This window comes from Epinephelus lanceolatus, chromosome 14 (genome assembly GCF_041903045.1).
Source record: "Epinephelus lanceolatus isolate andai-2023 chromosome 14, ASM4190304v1, whole genome shotgun sequence".
NCBI lineage: Eukaryota > Metazoa > Chordata > Actinopteri > Perciformes > Serranidae > Epinephelus > Epinephelus lanceolatus.
The window spans coordinates 6413222-6432000 of NC_135747.1; the positions used below are offsets into that span (position 1 = coordinate 6413222).

Genomic DNA, 18779 nt, shown 5'->3' on the forward strand with positions numbered 1-18779 from the left:
AACCAGGAAGTATAGGCAGACAATTCTTGTAACCTTAGAGCTCAAATGCTAAACTATGAAAAGTCCTGCAGTGTATTTCTCTTCTCTCTCTTTTTCTGTCTCCTCCACCTTTTATTCCTTCGGTGGTCCACAGGCAATGTGGCCACTCACAGGGTTTTTCACACGCTTTTTAAAGCCTCTGCTGCGGTTGTCATGTTTACAGTGATGGAGAGTCGCCTTATCGCTGTTGGTCTTGATGATGACGGTTTTCTTAGGACTCATCAATTTAATGGGCCTCATCAGTGGTGCGTCCAACCCACACTTAACTAACTCAAATGCTAGCGAACTCAAATGTCATCATGTGAGAGGAGGAAGAAGAGGCTGTTACTTCACTTCAAATAAACACCCACAAACCCAAAAGCTCGAACTTTGCTCTGCCCAGACACACACATATGTTACAACACTTTATCCATTTGGCACGCACAAGTGGCACACTTGCCTAGCATTTTTGTGGATTTGGAGGAAAGCAGATATTTTCCAACTCATGAAATACAACTTACCTTTCCAGTGTATTAGTGTGCCACTCTTGTAACATGAGGTCTAGGAACTCATAACAGCGTCTGGAGTGGGGACAAGGTAACACCATGACAAAGGAACAAAAACTTGTGAAGAGCTCTGAATTGAAGCAACTGCAACACTATATAAGCAATAAAACAATATAAAATAAAACCAGAACCTGCCTGTCATTTTAAGGAGAGAATTTCAAAGACAGAATGGTTTCTTTAAACTACTTAAGAAATTAAATGTAACATAATGAATACTCAAAATGTATTTATATTCTATACTGTATATCTAACACTTTATTGGAAAAAATAGTGTTTGATATAAATAACATCTTGCTCATTCTTGAGAAGAAATAATAAATAATAAATTCTGAAGTGTTTTACTTCTGTCCTGCAGTATCTGTATGAACAGATACCCTTTTTCATTTAGTATCAGGATTAACGTCCTCTTACCGTCTGACTGCTACTGATTTGGAGGTGCAGTTACTGGTGATGATGGGGATGAGGCGCGGGTAGTGTGTGTGCTGGAAGAGAAAGACAAAAACATAAGGTGTATTTCAAAAGTCCAAATGTAATGTGTCACTATGTATAGTTAAAATTATCATTTCATTCTCACATGATGATGCTTTTGTGGTCTGGTTGTATATATGACAGCAGCATAACTGTCTCAGATGACTGTAGGCTCTACTCAAACGACCTATACTGCATGATGCTAGTGCATTTAACGTCCTACTAGTTTTGTTGGTAAGTGAGGCATAATCAAAGCACAAAGCAAGGGGTTGTATTTAGTTCCTTAATTAATTGATTAATAAAATAATTAGGTGTGTTTTGGGCAAACATGAATTCAACCAGTCACAGTGTCTTCTCCCATTCTTTTTAAAAGTCAGCCTACACGGGTCGTCGGTGGCTTAGTGGATAGAGCAGGCACCCCATGTACAAGGCTGTTGCTGCAGCGGCCCGGGTTCGAGTCCAGCCTGTGGCTGCATGTTATCCCCTCTCTCTCTCCCCCCCATTCACACTTGACTGTCCTGTCCATTAAAGGCAAAAATGCCCAAAAAAATATCTGGCACATGACGGATTCTGCAAAGTGGAGAAGCCAGTTGTTTTCTGCTGAGAGTAATGCAGTAAGAGCAGTAATGTTACTGTAGCTAATATCATGGGACATTTAAGCATCAAACCTGTACTCATAAACTCGACAGAGGGAACAAAACAAAACTTTTAGCCTCTAAAATAATCAATGAAGTTACACTGCTCCTCGTGCGTAACTGTGCACAGTATCTCTCTTAATGTGCAGTCTGGCAGCGGCTCTGCTCTCTCCTATGTTCACATTTTACAGAATGTAATTAATATTTTCCTCTTTAACAATGTATTATTTCACCCACCCATCCACATGTTCCTGTGTGTGTAACAACCAGAAAATACTGGGGTTTTTTTTGCTCAAAGGCACAATTGCTTTCTGCTGCCTCAAAAAAGCAATACGTCAGTACACCTGACTAACCACATCAACTCCCCACTCTGGGTGTCTTACCCTGAGGATGAGGCGGATGGTGGCCACCCCAGAGGTGGCCATGACTTTGGCACTGTTGGGCACGAGGTTCAGCAGTGTGGGCATGACGCTCTCCGCTCCATGGTCAAACTTGTTACCCAGTATTGATGACAAATGTCTGGCAGGGGGAGAATGAGGGAAGGACAAAGTGTTAAAGAACGTGTAAACGCCATCATCATGGTGATGTGTCACTGCTCTGTTTCACAACATGAAGAGGACTGTGGCAGGTGTGTTACAAGTACAACTCCTCAAATTACTTTGCTGTAATGTGTTAAAGTTGATTTCACTTTCTGCATTTTAACTAAGGGGTAAAATGCAGAGAGTAAGAAAATAACTTTTGGAAAAGAAATCAGAGAGAGGCAGAGGGCATATGTAAGTTAATGAGATAGCTGTTGCTTTTTGGTGAGACACAAAAGAGAGAAACTGAGAGAAAGAGAAAACGAAAGAAATAGTTAACACTAAAAATCAAATAAGTATATCTAGGTTGAAACGGTCCAAAAACTGAAGAAAAATTCAATATGCAGTCTGCCACAGCTGAGGAATGTGTGGATTAAAAGGCAAACTGTGGTGACATTACAAGGATGATAGGATACATGTAACTCCAATCTATTCATCAACCTGCTGCTCTTTGCATGCATCTCTGCTCTGTTGCACCTCATCAGGGTTGGATTATAATTTGGATGACGAATGTTTTGGGGTTTTTGGCACACTGCTCGTTTCATATCCGAGCAGGGCACGTGTTCATTAGCTTAAAGATGTGGAAAGAAAATATTTGAGCGTTTCTCTGGCAAAGCCTAATGAGTTAGAGATCTGAGTTAATGTCACTGCTGCCAATCAAATCCATTAAGACTGCCCTGGCAAGGCAACTGATGCTGATCCACTAATGAAAACTGAATGACTCTCCAATTAAAACACAAATGACAACCAAAGTTTTTCACTGCATTAACCTGTGTATTAGGGCTTGTCCTCTTTTTTTTTTTAAGTCAATCAATGTTGACATGTAACAAACAACATCTTTGTTCTATGCTCTCACTTAGAGGTTGTTAATGTGGAAATGTTGTATAATAATTGCCCAACCTTACTGTGTGCTTTTTCAGTATCAAATACAACGTGCTTAAAGCTGGGGTAGGCAGTTTTATTTTGGCATCATTAGGCAAAAATCCAATGATAACCTTTGAGCAAACCTTAACTTAAGTGGACTGAGAGAACATCATCAACTCTAAAAGAGACTCAGTCAGTAAAACACGTGACATTATCGGCAAAGTGTTTCAGAGGCAGAGAGAAAATGTTGCTAATAGTTAAGCTTTCTGCTAACCAGAGCCACAGGCTTGTAGCTGCGGTTAATTAATAGCTGGTTCCCACTACACAACATTTCTATCTGTCCGACAGTCACTTCGTCAGATTAGGCGACTATGGAGTCATAAAATTGTGCCTTGTGTTGTAACTTGGCCAACAGACATGGCAGACTGCGTGATGGTCCACACCAATCATCCTCAGTCGTCCTTCACAACGTGTGTGATGTCATCGGGTTATTCTTGCCCTATTCTTATTACTTTTACTATTATTGCAGTCACAGTATCTGTTCATGTGCCAGCCCAAATGTTGCTGTAATAACGTAAAAAGTGCCACCAGATGGCATTTGAAATTCCACATGCAAACTTGCAAGTTACTGAATCCTCTGCAACAAGTTCCTGCAAATGTTTTACAATAGAAGCCTATTTAGAAAATTAAAGGATTCTCTGAATCGAAGTTATAAGGGGCTTTTAAGTTTTTACAGATACAGGAAGGGCTGAGGAATGACGGCGCGATGCATTAACTTTATCAAGGCAAACGGGAGCGGATAAAAAGTAAAAATATAAAGATACAGAGGGACTAATAAATAACGGCCCGTTTATAATGTAGTCTGTTTCAGATGAAGCTGGAAGCCTCTGCAGTTGTGGTTAGTAAAAAGCCCTGCCACTATTTTTTAAATTTTATTCCTTTACATCTTCCATTGTGAAGAAATAACATTCTTTGCTAGCCTGATGCCAATGGCAGTACTCACTGGGTTGCTAAAGTGCCTCTGCTGTTTAATGCCATCATTTTTCCCTTTTCACTCTATGTGGTTGTCCCTAGAGGAAATATCAAAAAGGCTGGGGTGTTGTTGATATACAGTTGTCCACAGCAGCAGATCGCTTTGTGTTTCTATTTGTAAAAGTGATGGCGGTGACGGAAGCATTCGTGAACAACGAAAAGAAAATCGAAAATGCTAGACTTTCTGTTGGAACGTTCCAGATGTGGTCGGTTGTCGTTAACTATGACACACTACAGGAGACAAAACGATGGATTATCACGTACGACACTCGTTGTTCACGATCCGAGCCGAAATCGTACGGCGCTGCATTGGGCTATAATTGGGCTGATATAATGTAGTGCGTACCCGACATTAAGTTCATGTTTATAGAGCGAGTCTTGAGTCATCTGAAAGGGCTTTACAGGCTCACGTCTGAAAAAATGGGACAGTAAATCTCACAGAATTGCTTCTATATAACAGCATCAGGATTATAATCAGGATAACTGAAATGAATGATGAGCACCTGTACAGGAACTGAATGAAGTACTGAATGAAGTGTATGCCCCTGCTTTTCTAGTGGGAGGGGTTGAAGACAGCAAGAGGAGAGCTGCAGGAGGCAGGCTGTGATTTCAAATGCTGTTTTTTTTCTTGTTTGTTTTTTAACCTTTTCCAGCAAACTGCCTACCCCACCTTTAAATTGTATGTAATGTTTCTATAGTTACTAGATGCTAAACCTCTACATCAGCCTGAATTTATGCACATTATTATTAAAAGTATGATATTAATATTCAGAAATCAAATATAATAGACAGAAAAAGTCATGTAAAAATGGAGACTTCAACTGCTCTGTGCATAGCACTCCTTCACTGCTGTTTCGAACACAGATTCTATTTTGCTCTAAAATTCGTATTCTTTACCATCTTTACCACAATTTACCATTCCAATGCCAGAATGCAGTTCTGAGATTGTGGAAATGACAAAAGTCATGTCACTTTATGATTAATGATGATGTTTGATGAAAAAAAATCTGTTATGATCATACCTTTATTCACATTATTTGCCAGTTTTAACACAGTTCAAACCCAGGTTGCAGATTAAAGCTACTGTAAAATGGAACTTCACACTTGTGCCCAAAAACATCTAAAAAATCTGAGCAAACAGTACATCTTCCTCAACTTGGGATCTTACCCCAGTGTGATGCAGGCCTCACGGACCACCTGTGAGCGCAGGTCTTTAGCTGACAGTTTGAGGGGAGCCTCCAGGAGACGCAGCTGTTGAGGGAAACCCTCGTACTCTGTTGCCCCGGCCAGCATGAGAGAACGGACCTTCTTCAGCTGGAAAGGATCAAGAAAAACGAGACGACATTCATCAGTATTTCATCACTGGGTTCATGCATCTCCACTCTGTGTGTGTGTGTGTGAGTATGCATTTGGTTTCTGAGTCTTACCGCGACCACTCGGTGCTCCCAGTCATGTTTGTCATCAGACAGCACTTCTCTGATCTTAGTCAGCTGGTCTTCTAGCTCTCTGTTAGAGTAGATCTGGACACAGAGAGAGACAGGATGGATAATGCTGTCACTATCCTCAGAATTAGCTGTTTTACTATACTGTGTATGTTTTAAAGGCTCAGATTTGACAGAGGCCAGTAGGTAATACTTCACATCACACAAGTGCATTTGCTCCAAATCTGTGTGTAAGTACATGTTTGTGACATGTAATCATTAGCATAAATTGATACCCCAAAAAGCTAAGAAATAAAACATTAGCTAAAGCTGTCGATGCTGGATCCTGGCAGATCCCTGTTGTGGCAAAAAATAAAGAAGCAGTCACAATCTTTGATGTGGAGCGGGATGTCATAAAATGTCTTGTTGAAACAAAGCAGCCCATTGATAGTTATGGAGAGGTCCCTGTTTTTTTCAACAACAAATAGAGTCAGATGGGACAATCGGATGCTCTATGACACCACCACCTCTTTGTCTTTAGGGCCCAACCAGAGATGCCAGAGATATGTTTATATTTGTTTGTTTTTTCTTTTTCTCTTCATATCTCTCTTTATATCTTCCTTTGGTTAACACTCTCTAGTAATTTTGCTCTCTCTCCCCTCAGAAAACCCATCCACCTACACAAACACCTAAACACATGGGAACTGCAACAAGAAAATCTAAGCCAACTTTTTGATTTTTTTTTCAATGTACTTGTTTTTTTTTGTTTCAGTTTTTTGTGTCTAGTTTCCCCACTTGTCTTGTGCTGTGTCGTATGTTTGTTTTTTTTAAATTTGTTTTTATGTTGCTCACTTGTATAAAAACTCACTTGTACCAAACAAGTTGCACTTGTTAGGTTTATAGACATATTTATATCCATGTCTGTGAAAACACGGATGCTTCACACACATCTTCCCCCTTGCAGCACAGAAGATCTGTACAACAGCACAGTTTCAAGGTGGACATCCTAGATGAGTGTCACCAATTCAGTATCTGCCAAATGCCTCCATCTTCTGCACCTAAGATATAGTGTAAAGTGTTTTATGCACAACATTATGAGGTCACAGTGACCTTTGACCACCACATTTTAATCAGTTCATGGAGTCCAAGTGGAGGTTTGTCCCAAGTTTGAAGAAATTCCCTGGAGATGCTCCTGAGATATCACACTCACAAGAATGAGATGGACAGATGGACGAAAAACCCAAAAACATAAAGCCTCCAGCCACGGCTATCGCCGGCACGGAGGCATTAAAAAAAAAAAAAACACAGCAGACAACTGTTAAAGACTAGAATTTGTCTTGCCATAAAATGTGAAAACCCATTGATCCATGTGTGTATTTAAATCCATCTCATACAACATATAGCTCAGCATACCTGCACTGTGGGCACATCTTCAAAGGCTTTGATAAAATCCTCTTCATCAACAGCACCAGCACCTGCTTCTTTACCTTTGGAAAGGAAATGCACATGGTATTGTTCCTGAGATTCAACAGCACTTCAGCATTTCTAAAGAATGATTAAAGCAGCAGGAAAGTGTTTATGTGATACCCCTTCAGCACACGCAGTCTGGAGACTTTAATATATGTGTTACCATTACATTTACCATTACTAATGTTGAAAGTGCTGTATAGTAAACATCTTGTGGCTGTGTGCATTTGTGTGAACCGGACCCCCCCCTCACCTGTCGCCTTAGCTGTGGTGGCTGAGCTTGGTCTTCTAACAGAGCTCACTACAGTCCTCCTGCCACTGGGGGGTGCTTTGGATGATGAAGAGGAAGAGGACCGGCCTCCGTCCACTGAATCTTCATCCTCAAAGTTCTTATCTGCAATGACAGAGGCAGAAAAGGGAAGATGTATGATGTTTAAGTCAATTTAAACCATGAAAAAATGCTCCTGGGATTAATGGCAAATGTATGTGTTACTCGCTCAACAGTTGGATGACTGTGTCAGGGATATTCCCATAAGCATCAATAAATCATTATTTCCTCATCATTCAGAGACACATCGCTGCCATCAGAGGTGCTCTTCCTGGTTAGTATGAGGGTGAAATGCATCATCCTTCTCTTCTCATTAATGTGCCTACGGTAAGACCTGAGTCATCTCTGCATTGTATGACCTCTGCTTGCCTCAGGGAAAGAGTGCAACGCAGTCAATCTGTCAGGTCGTGTGTATGTATCCATTCAACCTTTATCTATCCATCCATCTGACTTTAATCTGGTTTGGCAGCCATGCATGGATACATGGCCCCCTGTCACCTGCCCAACGTGACCATTCACACGAGGGATTAGCCCGGGGCTGATACGACGGTTGGTGCTGTGTGGTTGCTGTTAGCTGAGGCATGGCGACAACAGGAATGTTTGCAGCTTAGGTCACTGTCTATTTTTGAGGACATTTAGTGGAAATGGAATCAATTTAAAAACAATTTCTCACTCTGTTATCATAAAGGATGTGCTCCTGTAAATGAGCTTACTATAAAGTGTTGTTTAGGAATTAGCTGCACATAAAAATGGCTTTCATTAATTAACTGATATATGTGAAAAAAAACAGAACTGTGATCAAGCTCATATACAAAACAAGCTCTCTAAACGTCCCTGCTGCAAAGAGTACCATGACACTGCATCTATCATACACAGACAGAAACCACAAAAACAAAGTGGGAGATAGGGGCACAAGGCAACAGGTTGAGAGAGGAAAAGGTGGAGACATGAAAGAGACGTACATCCCGAGAAAGCAGAGTGATGGCTGAAAGATGAGACAGACAAAATACCAGAAAATCCATGAGAGCAAAAGCGAGCGAGAGGAGAGCAGAGGGGGAGAAGAGGAGAGATTAAAAAGGCACGATTCTTACGATCGCAGATTTTCTTGCACATCAGCTTCTTCAGCATGTCTCTGCTGCAGCCTCTAACACGCTCTCTCTTTTTCACCAAGCATCTGTCCACAGGATGTGTGTGTGTTTGGGGATGTGTCTGTGTGTGCTCTGCATGTGCCTCTGTTGCACACTGGGCTCTGACAAAGTGCCAGACTAACCACCCTTAAGCCTTCCTCTCTGAGTTATCTGTGTGTGTGTGTGTGTGTGTGTGTGTGTGTGTGTGTGTGTGTGTGTGTGTGTGTCTCACAGTGCCATCACTGGTGATGCTGTTGGACCGTAGGGACTCTTTTGGTGAAAAGAGGGAGGGGTCTATTGTTGTGAGATCACCTTTATTGCGCTTACCCAGTGTGTACTCATACAGCACTGATAACAGCAGCAGCAGAACACAATGATACTACTGTGTTTAAACAAATATTAAAACAGTATCACAGAATAAGGTCATTACTGAAGATGTAACATAGGAAAAAGCATGAGCAGTACTAAGAATATATCATACCTAGCCTAAACAATGCATATATCTCAATATTTAATATTTAGTGTGCCCCATATGTACAAAAGCCCTTTATGAATTTCAATACAGAAATGTTCAAATTATATAAACAATTATATAGCATTATTAGTTGAATGCTCTGTTTATTGTTATATCATGAAAAGAACTGCCAAGTTTCCATGTTTCACCACAAAGCAGGAAGTAGTCTTTAAAGCCCCATTTCCACCAAACACCTTCAGAATGGTGCCTTTGGGACCAAAAGTAACCCTTCAGACATGGTACCTAGACCCTAGGTCTGCATTTCCATTGCAAACAGTAAATGTGGGCGGGGCTGTTATCACTCTCTGCTCTGTCTAGCTCTCGCTGTATTTTCTCATTACCGGTGACACAGAGGGAAGTCTGCACCTCATTTATCGTACCACAGAATGCGATTGCATGCCAACATTTTCTGACCAAAATAGAACAGGCTGCAGTGAGAGTCTCTGTCCATGGGATATTTAAAAATAGCGGGTTTGTGAATTTAGTCCTTCTCAGGCAAGCACAGGAGTTTACTGTTGCTGTTTCCCACAGGAATGAGGCTCCATGATGCTTTTTTTTTCTCCAAGTGAGAATTGGAATATGCAGTTCACATAATCCAGTTGAAATTAATATATATTTTTAAATGCTTGAAGATCCACTCATTACTTAAGTATATGTCATCCAAGACAAACAATAAGAACTAATGGTATGGTCAAAGTTATCATAATAAAATTTAGGGTGTGCTGATGGATTCATGTCATCAACTCATGCATTGAGTAAAATTACAAATAAAAATTCCACCTTAAAAGTTTCCAGCAGTCGGCCCAGTGAATTAAATAATTTTTTTCTCAGTCTACAGCTGCTACAAGAGGCAGCAAAACATCATTTCATTTTATAGTCATTGTTTACTAACGTATGTTGAGGCTTGCCATGGTATGAACAGCAGTTACATAAGCTTTAAAACCAGCCACAACTCAGCCCTGAGCAGAGTGACCATCCGCTATTGACCAGTTAACAAACTGCAGTGTTTCTAGCTCCACCTTTTAGTACCAGATCTGTATGCCAGGTACCCCAACAGAGGGGTGACCAAAAGTGGAGATGGCAAGAAACGCTTCCTTGGTACCATTCACAACTTTTCACATTGGAAACAGAAAAAATGGGTACTGAACTGAACTGAACTGTACCACACTGTCAAATCTGCCTCAAACTTGACGTCTGATAAGATCCCCAGCCTGAAGACATCTACATGCCAATACCGAGTTACGTCTCCTACAGGCAACAGGAAATTACATGTTTTATACTTTCATGTACTGTTCTTACCTAGTTGACCAGATCCACCTCCAATTTGGGCAGAAAAGCCTTCAAACCTTGATGATGCTTTTTAATGAAGATTGAGTTTTCTTAGAATGGTGTTGCCATAGTCAATTTCGAAATTTTGACATGACACAGGAAGCTGTTGTAACTTGATTATACATAGTCCAATCTACCCCAAATATTACATGCTGTGTAACAGTCCAGGCCTGAAAACATCGACAGACTCATTCACAGCACCACCTACTGACAACAGGAAGTCGGCATTATGTGACAGAGATCATTCAATTTGTGTGGCCTACATGTGATATTCAGCAAGGAGTAGATTACCACTGTGTGTTCTCTAGTGCCACATAGTGGACAGAGGAAGTCATACACAATTTGCAAAACGTCATTTCCAGGGCAAAGCACTCTATGCAAGAACCATCTAGTTGGTGCACGTAGTCTCCAGCTGTCATGGAAATGCACAATTGTGATAACCAGTGTCCCAATGGCACCTCTGACGGCAGAAAGGTGCAAGGACCCGTTCATCGCCGCCTGCAGCTTTAATTTCTCTTGATTTTTCAGAGCCTTGTGACCAGCCCCTACAGGCACATTATTCAGACATATATGGTCATTAAGACCAGTGTTGGAATGACTGAACAGGCTGACCAACACCTCCATTTTTACATCCCTGCATTTGACGTAGCAGGGCTTGAAGAGGAAAACAGCAAGAACTAAAGTTCAGATAAACATGAAACAAGGGTTATGCTACATGGCTTGAAGCCCCTGTACAGCCTCACAAGTTTTTTCATTCCTCAGGGTGAACAGACCTCCAGTCTGGATGATGTTAGGTGGAGCTACAGTGGGAATAAAATGATGTCACTAAACTCTAATCACTAATAACAGTGGGTAATCTCCAAAACCCAGCAGGCACAGTGCTGATTGGAACCAGCTGGTCTCTACTCAATTTTAAATTCAGCACTCAAAGCAGCTCATGCCAACTTAAATCAATAGCTCTGTGTAGCACATTAAAAAACCAAAACGTGTACCAATATCACTGTAAACAATACCGACTATAAACACATATTTGACATGTGTTGTTGGGGCTGAAATCAAATGTAAAAGTTACTGTATCTCCCAGTACTCAAACACTGTATAAAGATGAAAGAATGAAAGTTTACTATCTTCACCACCTGCAGCTGTTTGATTATCAGCTCATGCAGATTGCATGTCATGCCTGCCACCACAAGCAAGTTTCCCTTACCGCTAAAAATACAGCAACACACCAGTATGACCACATGGAGCAGAGACACTTATAATGGTGTAATTTTTCCTGCCCTAACAGGTGTAACAAAACTAAGGAAGGAGGCTGTCAATCAAGCACGGTCTGCACATGCCTAGTTTTGGTATATACATATATTGCAGATATATCAATAACAAGAAATTGTGGTACCTAAATGCCTATTCAATGAGGTATCTAGAAACAATAGATTTTCCCAACAGAGGGCACTGACAGGTTAATGTTTCAACTCAACACTCAGTACGTACTGTATCTTAAGCACCATGGCCATCAGATCTTTATTCACAGCAGATATTTGACTCTTGATGTAATGGTAGGAAAAGCACAGGTGTTACTAGAAACATTAACAATGGCTGTGTTCTTTTCAAATATCCCAGTAAGCCATAACAGTGAGCCAGCCTGCACAATACCAAAACCCTGAAACTGAAGTCACTAAAGAGAATTCAGCCCATATTCATTTCATTATTTACCCCTGTGATTTCCATAATAGACACGTCAAAACAAAATAAAAACAAAACAAAACACCTTCTTTAGACAATTTCAATTAGGGATGTTCGATATTGGAATTTTTTGCTGATATGCCAATATATAACATCTCATTTGGTCAGGTACCGAAATCGAAAAATCGATCAACTTTTTTCATATTATACAAGCATACTTTTATTGTGATGGCCCACCAGCAGATGGAGACATGAAATACAATGCTTTTCAATGTATGTAATATTCATTCATTGTGTAAAGTAAGGAAGAGCATATTGGCCGATACTGATGACGTACGATATTATCGTGCATCCCTAATTTTTATTGTACTGGCCACAAAAACCCATCAGGCTTAAGTTTAAAAAGTGCTCCTAGAAAAACTCTGAAAATCATTGCCTGATTTGACTGAACTGCTACTTTGATTATGAGCACAGTGGTGAAGCAGTCTATTGGTGGAATCTTGGCAAGAACTCTTTGGTAAAAACTAAACAGAACATCATAAAAACAAGAATACAATGATAAATGTAAAGATTGAAAACTTCTGGGAACCACAAGTTTTGGCACAACAAAAGCACAGCTTGCCAAACAATTTTTGCCAACGAGACTCTCAGGCTTAAACAAAACTTCGTACCTCAAAATACTCAACTACTCTCTGTGGTTCTGTGTAGCACATGTCAATGCAAAAGACAGGTGGCCTCACAAATCAAAATACCTGTCAATAACCAGCTAACAAGTGCAATTTAAAAATAAATTGAGCACAATATAAGAAGCATAAAGAATTTTGTTGAACTCCCAGCCACAGTGCAGCTCTGTTGGAAAACAATCCAGTGTTGTCCCTCGTACCAGATAACGCCAGACATAAAGGCTTGCTTTGCAATTTCGTTCAAGGTAAACTACAACATAAAGGAAATGATCCAGATCTAAACGTTCCAGAAAACAAACATATATGAGCTCACTCTGCGCCCTGCCACACTTAGAAAAGTATTGACTACAGCTGTCAGAGGGGCTGTTTTCACCAGCGCTGACACAAATGTTGAGGTAATTTATCTGTGTGTCAGGGGAGCAATTACAGATGCATGCAGCGTGGAATGAGCAACTGAAACCCAGACGTTCAAACACACACACACACACACACACACTTGTCTTGCCTCTGAGTGGTGACAGTGGCAGTGGTCCCGCAGGCCCCTTGACATCACTGCTGCCGCTCTGAACAGGTTTAATCACTGATAACTGGTCAACATGGAGCGCCTGTGTGACGTCAACAGCTTATTGTTTCAAGTAAGTCAGTTGCTTCATATAAGATGCTTCCTTGAAGATGTTTTAATGCAAGTATAACGGTGTACTGAGGCCATAACTTCTATAGTCACACTCCTTCACTGCCCTCACCTCCTCCCAGAAGCAGGGCTGTCTGACATAAACAGATACACAGGACATACACAGGGAGGACGGCAGTAAAAGGGCAGAGGATATTACGTATTGCATTCTCAACAAGATACATTTCCAAATCCTGTAGGTTGCATTAGTAGATGAACCTGTAGGGATAAGTTTGCATGGCAGATAAACAACAGCATCAATACATAAAAAAGAACCTTCATAATAAACACAAAAAGGCCTCCTAAATGCCACTGGACAAAAATTGCATCAATGTATACACAACAATAATCACATTAGCCTCTGGCCTATCAAAGCTGCTGTTTTTAAACTAAGTAAGTCTATAACAGGATCCTTCAGGCCCCAAAAGTTAAATAAAAATGGGAGCATAGGGATTATCAGTGTTATTTAACTGTTCAAAAACAGAACAGAAATTAGTGACTATTATTTGAGACGAAAATTATATTTAAGTTGGATGAACTCCTCTTTGGCCTTTTACTTAAAACATCTCCAAATACTTATTTGGAATACTGAGTGTAGCTGCTAGAAAAGCAATTACAAAGAAATGGCTTCAGCCACATGCCCCATCCACTGAGCACTGGTAAGATATCATTTATGAAATATTTGAAATGGTAAAAGTGTCTAATTGAAGATGACTGTGTGACTGCTGTTATTAAGTGAAACCAAATAAGGAAGAAAAAAAAACCCCAGATCAGAACACACATAATAAGTATACTGTCAGGGCTGTTTAAGGCATGGTGGATGTGCTACCCTCTCTGTACACTACGTGTCAGTAAACACTGAGAATTGCAACACACTGCAACACATTGAAGCACTCAAAGTTGCTGAAGCTGCATTGGCATCAGCAGTCACCAGTAATCTGTCTCTGGACCACAGGTTTATATAATAGGGAGGATTTTCTCTCCCCTCACTGTACTCTTTAGAGGAGAATAAAAGCTAAAAGGCATGATGGATTTAGAGAAAGTTCAGGAAAGTTAAGTTCTTCGAATAGGGTACACGCTTAATAATGTGTACTGCCTGATAGAGAGAGTGAGACAGAGGAAGGGGCTCACTCTCATACAGTCTCCTTTTTACTGTGGTCACCCCTTCCCATTTTAACCTCCAGCTTTCCTGTCTCTCATTCTGCATCTCCTTATTTACTCTCTCATGTCCTTTTCTTTTTGCTCTGTCTCAGTACCCCTCCTGGTACTCCCTGCAGCTCAGGGGAAACTGATGTGTTTCCCACCAGGCTCCAGGCCTTGTCCATCATGCAGGCTGTGGTTTAGCCTGTGGTCTGTGGGGTTACATAAGAGACAAATGACTGGTGATCAGTGTTATGTCATAACAAAGATGTCTTGTTTTGCTGACAAACTAGAGAGGCTGCTGGTAGGGCAGAAAATGATCCTTCTGGCTGCAATGCCATGTTTGTCTCTCGTTTTAATTGCTCCTACACCAACTACGCCATATGAGTTTTATTCCCTCAGAAAGCTTTCCTCTACCTGTTTAATCCAAACAGGATTTAAGTCTGTCAGATATCTACCCAGGAACTGAGCTCTTGCTCTCTTTAATATTGCCTTGACAGCCAGGCAAAGAAGAAGATGACTGTAGACTGTGGCTGCTGCTGAGGCTTTTTTGTACTGTTAGTATGTTATTTATTTCTGACCTAGATGCAGTAGGAGAGAACACTTTGCTGATCAGTCAACTGATGAGTCATAAAACCTTTACCCTCTGGTTTCTCTTTAACTTGTCGAACACCCAAAAATTCCCAACACGGAAATACATCAGAAGGCAGGCTTCGATTCTGTCATCTTTGTCAGAAAATGTTGATTGATCCTCTGAGCACTGCTCTGAAGCCTTTAAGGCCCCACTCATTAAAACGTAAACTATCTGTCACAGGAAGTGCTGAGTGTCACAGCAGAGCAGTCGTATGAGTGATGACCTGTGATGATTAACCAATGTTCTTGCTGGGATAGGGAGGACAAATGGAAAGGGAACAAAAATAACCAACACTGTATCAAAAGTGTCCACACACAGCCCTGTGTAACTGTGATCTAAAGCTAAGCAACTACGACCACCCACTTTGAATGTTATCAGCACATTAAATGGCTGTTATGAGCTGTCATTGGGAGCATAGATTACATACATCCATAAACCTTACTTTCTTTGACATGAAAAGCAAAATCTTCTTCAAAAGCCTTTTACTAAATATTGTATATCATAACTACCTCTGTAATGTCTATTTTATATTGCGTTGAAAACAATACATTTCTCCTTCAAACAACTGTATGTATTCAAGTTTCTAAACCAAATTTTACAAGATTGTGTTTAAACACATCATGATATAATTTATCTGCGCCCAACACTCACTTTCACTAAATAGAGCTTGAACTCATAATGTAACTCAATGTGTTGCTTTGAAATTTAATAGGACCTTTTGTCCCAAAGGTGGCCAGAGGAAGATCTCTGGTCGTCCCTAGCTTGATGGGCTAAATGACTAACAGCTTATTGATTATCAAAATTGTGTTGATCAACTATTGTTAGTGTTAAACAAATCTTCTGTTTTCATTCCTTTAAGGGTCCTTTTAACTGATAATATTGATAATTCAGTAATACTGTGATACCTTGAAAGCAAGATATTTTCTGATACCATTATTGTACCATGATTATCCCACTCTACTGCAACCCTTCAATTAACTGAATGTTTCAGCACTACAACAACTGCTTACCAAGTCTTATCATGAAATGTCAGTCTGCATATGAAAAATAGAGGAATGACGGCAACATGTTTGAGATATACAGTGCGTGAATAAGGCTATTCAGTGTAGGAGTGATATTTTCACAGCACACAGACAGAACAGAAACACAATATTGTAGCCTGGTTTGTTCTGAGGACAATAAGCCGGCTGTCCCACTCAGACTTTACAATCAACTGAAGACATGAGGAACAGGAGCAGAGAATTGACTTGTTGATTTCCCAGTGGCCCTGTGAGGCCACCAGGCTCTAAAACTGCTGTTTTTTCCTGACTGAGTTGATTTCTGAGTTGATTTTCCTACTGACTGATTTTAAAGTAAATTATGACTCTGACAGAATCTTTCATAAAATAAGTGTTATCAGCCTGAGAGCAGCTTAGTGCATTTGCTGTCACTGCCAACATTCAGGATTTTCTCCCCAGCTTGTCCTAAAGCCTTATATATATTACTGTATTCTTCATTTTAGAAGTAAAAATTTGAGTTTTGCTGAGGAAACTGAGCTATATCTGCATCATTATCATGAAATATGTACACTGTAAAACAAGGCAGCATCGTAGTCTCATGGTGTTTATTTTCTACCATACAGCCATAAATGGGGACCATACAGCTATAAGTCTTTCATTCATCTCTTCCCATACTGTGTCCCTTCAGAAAGAGACAGCCAGGTAGCAAACAGATGAGAAACACTGGAATGTTGAGACACAAGACCAAAGTAATGTAGAAACACAGGAAAACAAACACAAACAGTGGAGAGATGAGCTAACAAGAGACATGCTGAAAAGTTTAGTGCTGCGGTTAAATCACATTGCTCTGTAAATATATTCATCCACAACAACATCCCATCAGTGTTTCTGAGTATTAAAGCCAAGGGAGAACATTTCCTTGTGTTAAACTTGGGTGAAAAATTACATATGGTCTTCAATGGAGTTGGCACCTGCCACAAGAAATAATTAAAAATAATTAAAACACTTGCACTCTCTAATTTCTGATGAAGCTATTATGGTCATTTAAAGAACTGCATAAACTTTGGACAGAAACAGAGTTTGTGTTAATATACAAATATGCACTTTAGTCTGCTCACCCCCACTGAGGCTGTTTTTTGTAACAGCATTTGCAGATATTCAGTGCAGTTGGCATGGATAACCCTAGCCTGTGTCCTGGCAGAGGGGCCACTGCTGCAGCGGCCTCTTATTGTGCCCCTCAAAGACTCCCTTTAATCCTTAGAGTCACTACAGAGAGGCTGCGTGCCCATTTTACTTGGCAGAGAGCATAAAGAACACAATCACATCATTCAGTGCACTGCTCACAGTTTATACTCTTCTCATCTCTCTTCATTTCTCTCTCACATGTTAGCCCCCCCAACACACACACACACACACACACACACACACACACACACACAGTGTCTTTCTCTCTCATTTGTACTGTCTCTCTCAACTGTGTACTGACTATAAAACACAAGTTGCATCTCCTGATCTTCCAGAAGAATTTCAGTGATCCCTTACACATAAGAGTTTATGCTATTGAGGTGGGAATGCATTCAGTTCAGTGTTTCCCTGAGGTTAACTCCTTTAGCCTGGTGGATGACCAGCGGGGGAGGGGCTATAACTAAAAAACATTGTACCACTTTCCTTTGGACCATATTCCATTCCCAAGTTTAACATTATGAAGTTTCATCGAATATTTATCAGTTAACCTAATTTTCCAAATATTTATCAGTTACTTTTCAAAATCCACATACACCACTCGACATTGGCATAAACTGAATCCACTGTGCAACATTTATATAAAAAGAAACAATGTTACTTTTAAAGCTGGTTCACCTGTTACTCCCTCTATTTCCCTCTTCCAAAACAGTGGTGAAGAGGAGTAAAGGCCGGGAGTTGAGTTTATATTAACACGGAGAACAATACAGAGCTGCAGGGATGACGTTTATTTGTAGGCTAACATTGCTTTGGTTCCCTCATCAAAAAGCCTATGGGATTTTTCCACTGAATTTTGGATTACTGCAGAAAATAAGCTCTGTGGCAAACAAAAGTTTATGATACTTACATGTTTTGTTCAGCGAGATAATCTTCACAAATTAACACCATTTGAAGCATATATGCAATCACCAGAAGTAAAAAGCTAATGTTAGACTATAAATGATCTACATCACAAAAGAGGCTGTGAAATTGTGGTCAGCATAATTTGGCGTGGTGACGCTCTGTAATCTCATTTAGTCACTTGTTAGCAACCGTCTGTTATAACACACATTAAAACTTCAAAATTTAAGAGTGAAGTATTTTCTAGGGGTGGCAACATTGTATCCATACACCATGGCAAGTGTAAAGTTTTAAATTATATGAATTACTAATATTACAAATACAAATTAAACTTTTTGTAGCTGACCAGAATAATAAAATCATTGCTTTTTCAGTCCACTAAATACAATTTACTTCAATAAGAAAATGAGAGAAGTGAGATAGACTAACTGAAAACTTTTTGTAATCTTATTAGGTAAAACAGATGTTAAATACGTTTTTTCTTTTGGGACACACATTGCAGTTGAAAAAAGGTAATTAATCACAATATACATTGCAATATA

At 40.1% G+C, this 18779-nt stretch overlaps 1 protein-coding gene across 1 annotated transcript in view; it reads right to left on the reverse strand.

Moving 5' to 3' along the window:
• The window catches only part of clasp1a (cytoplasmic linker associated protein 1a), a 122852-nt gene that overhangs the window by 44424 nt on the left and 59649 nt on the right, over positions 1-18779 (reverse strand). The window contains exons 9-15 of the mRNA XM_078174279.1: positions 7303-7443; positions 6996-7069; positions 5589-5681; positions 5330-5475; positions 2071-2206; positions 996-1066; positions 540-599 (exon numbers count right to left, since the gene is read on the reverse strand). Coding sequence (XP_078030405.1) covers positions 540-599; positions 996-1066; positions 2071-2206; positions 5330-5475; positions 5589-5681; positions 6996-7069; positions 7303-7443 — 721 coding nt within the window. The remainder of the gene's footprint in view (positions 1-539; positions 600-995; positions 1067-2070; positions 2207-5329; positions 5476-5588; positions 5682-6995; positions 7070-7302; positions 7444-18779) is intronic.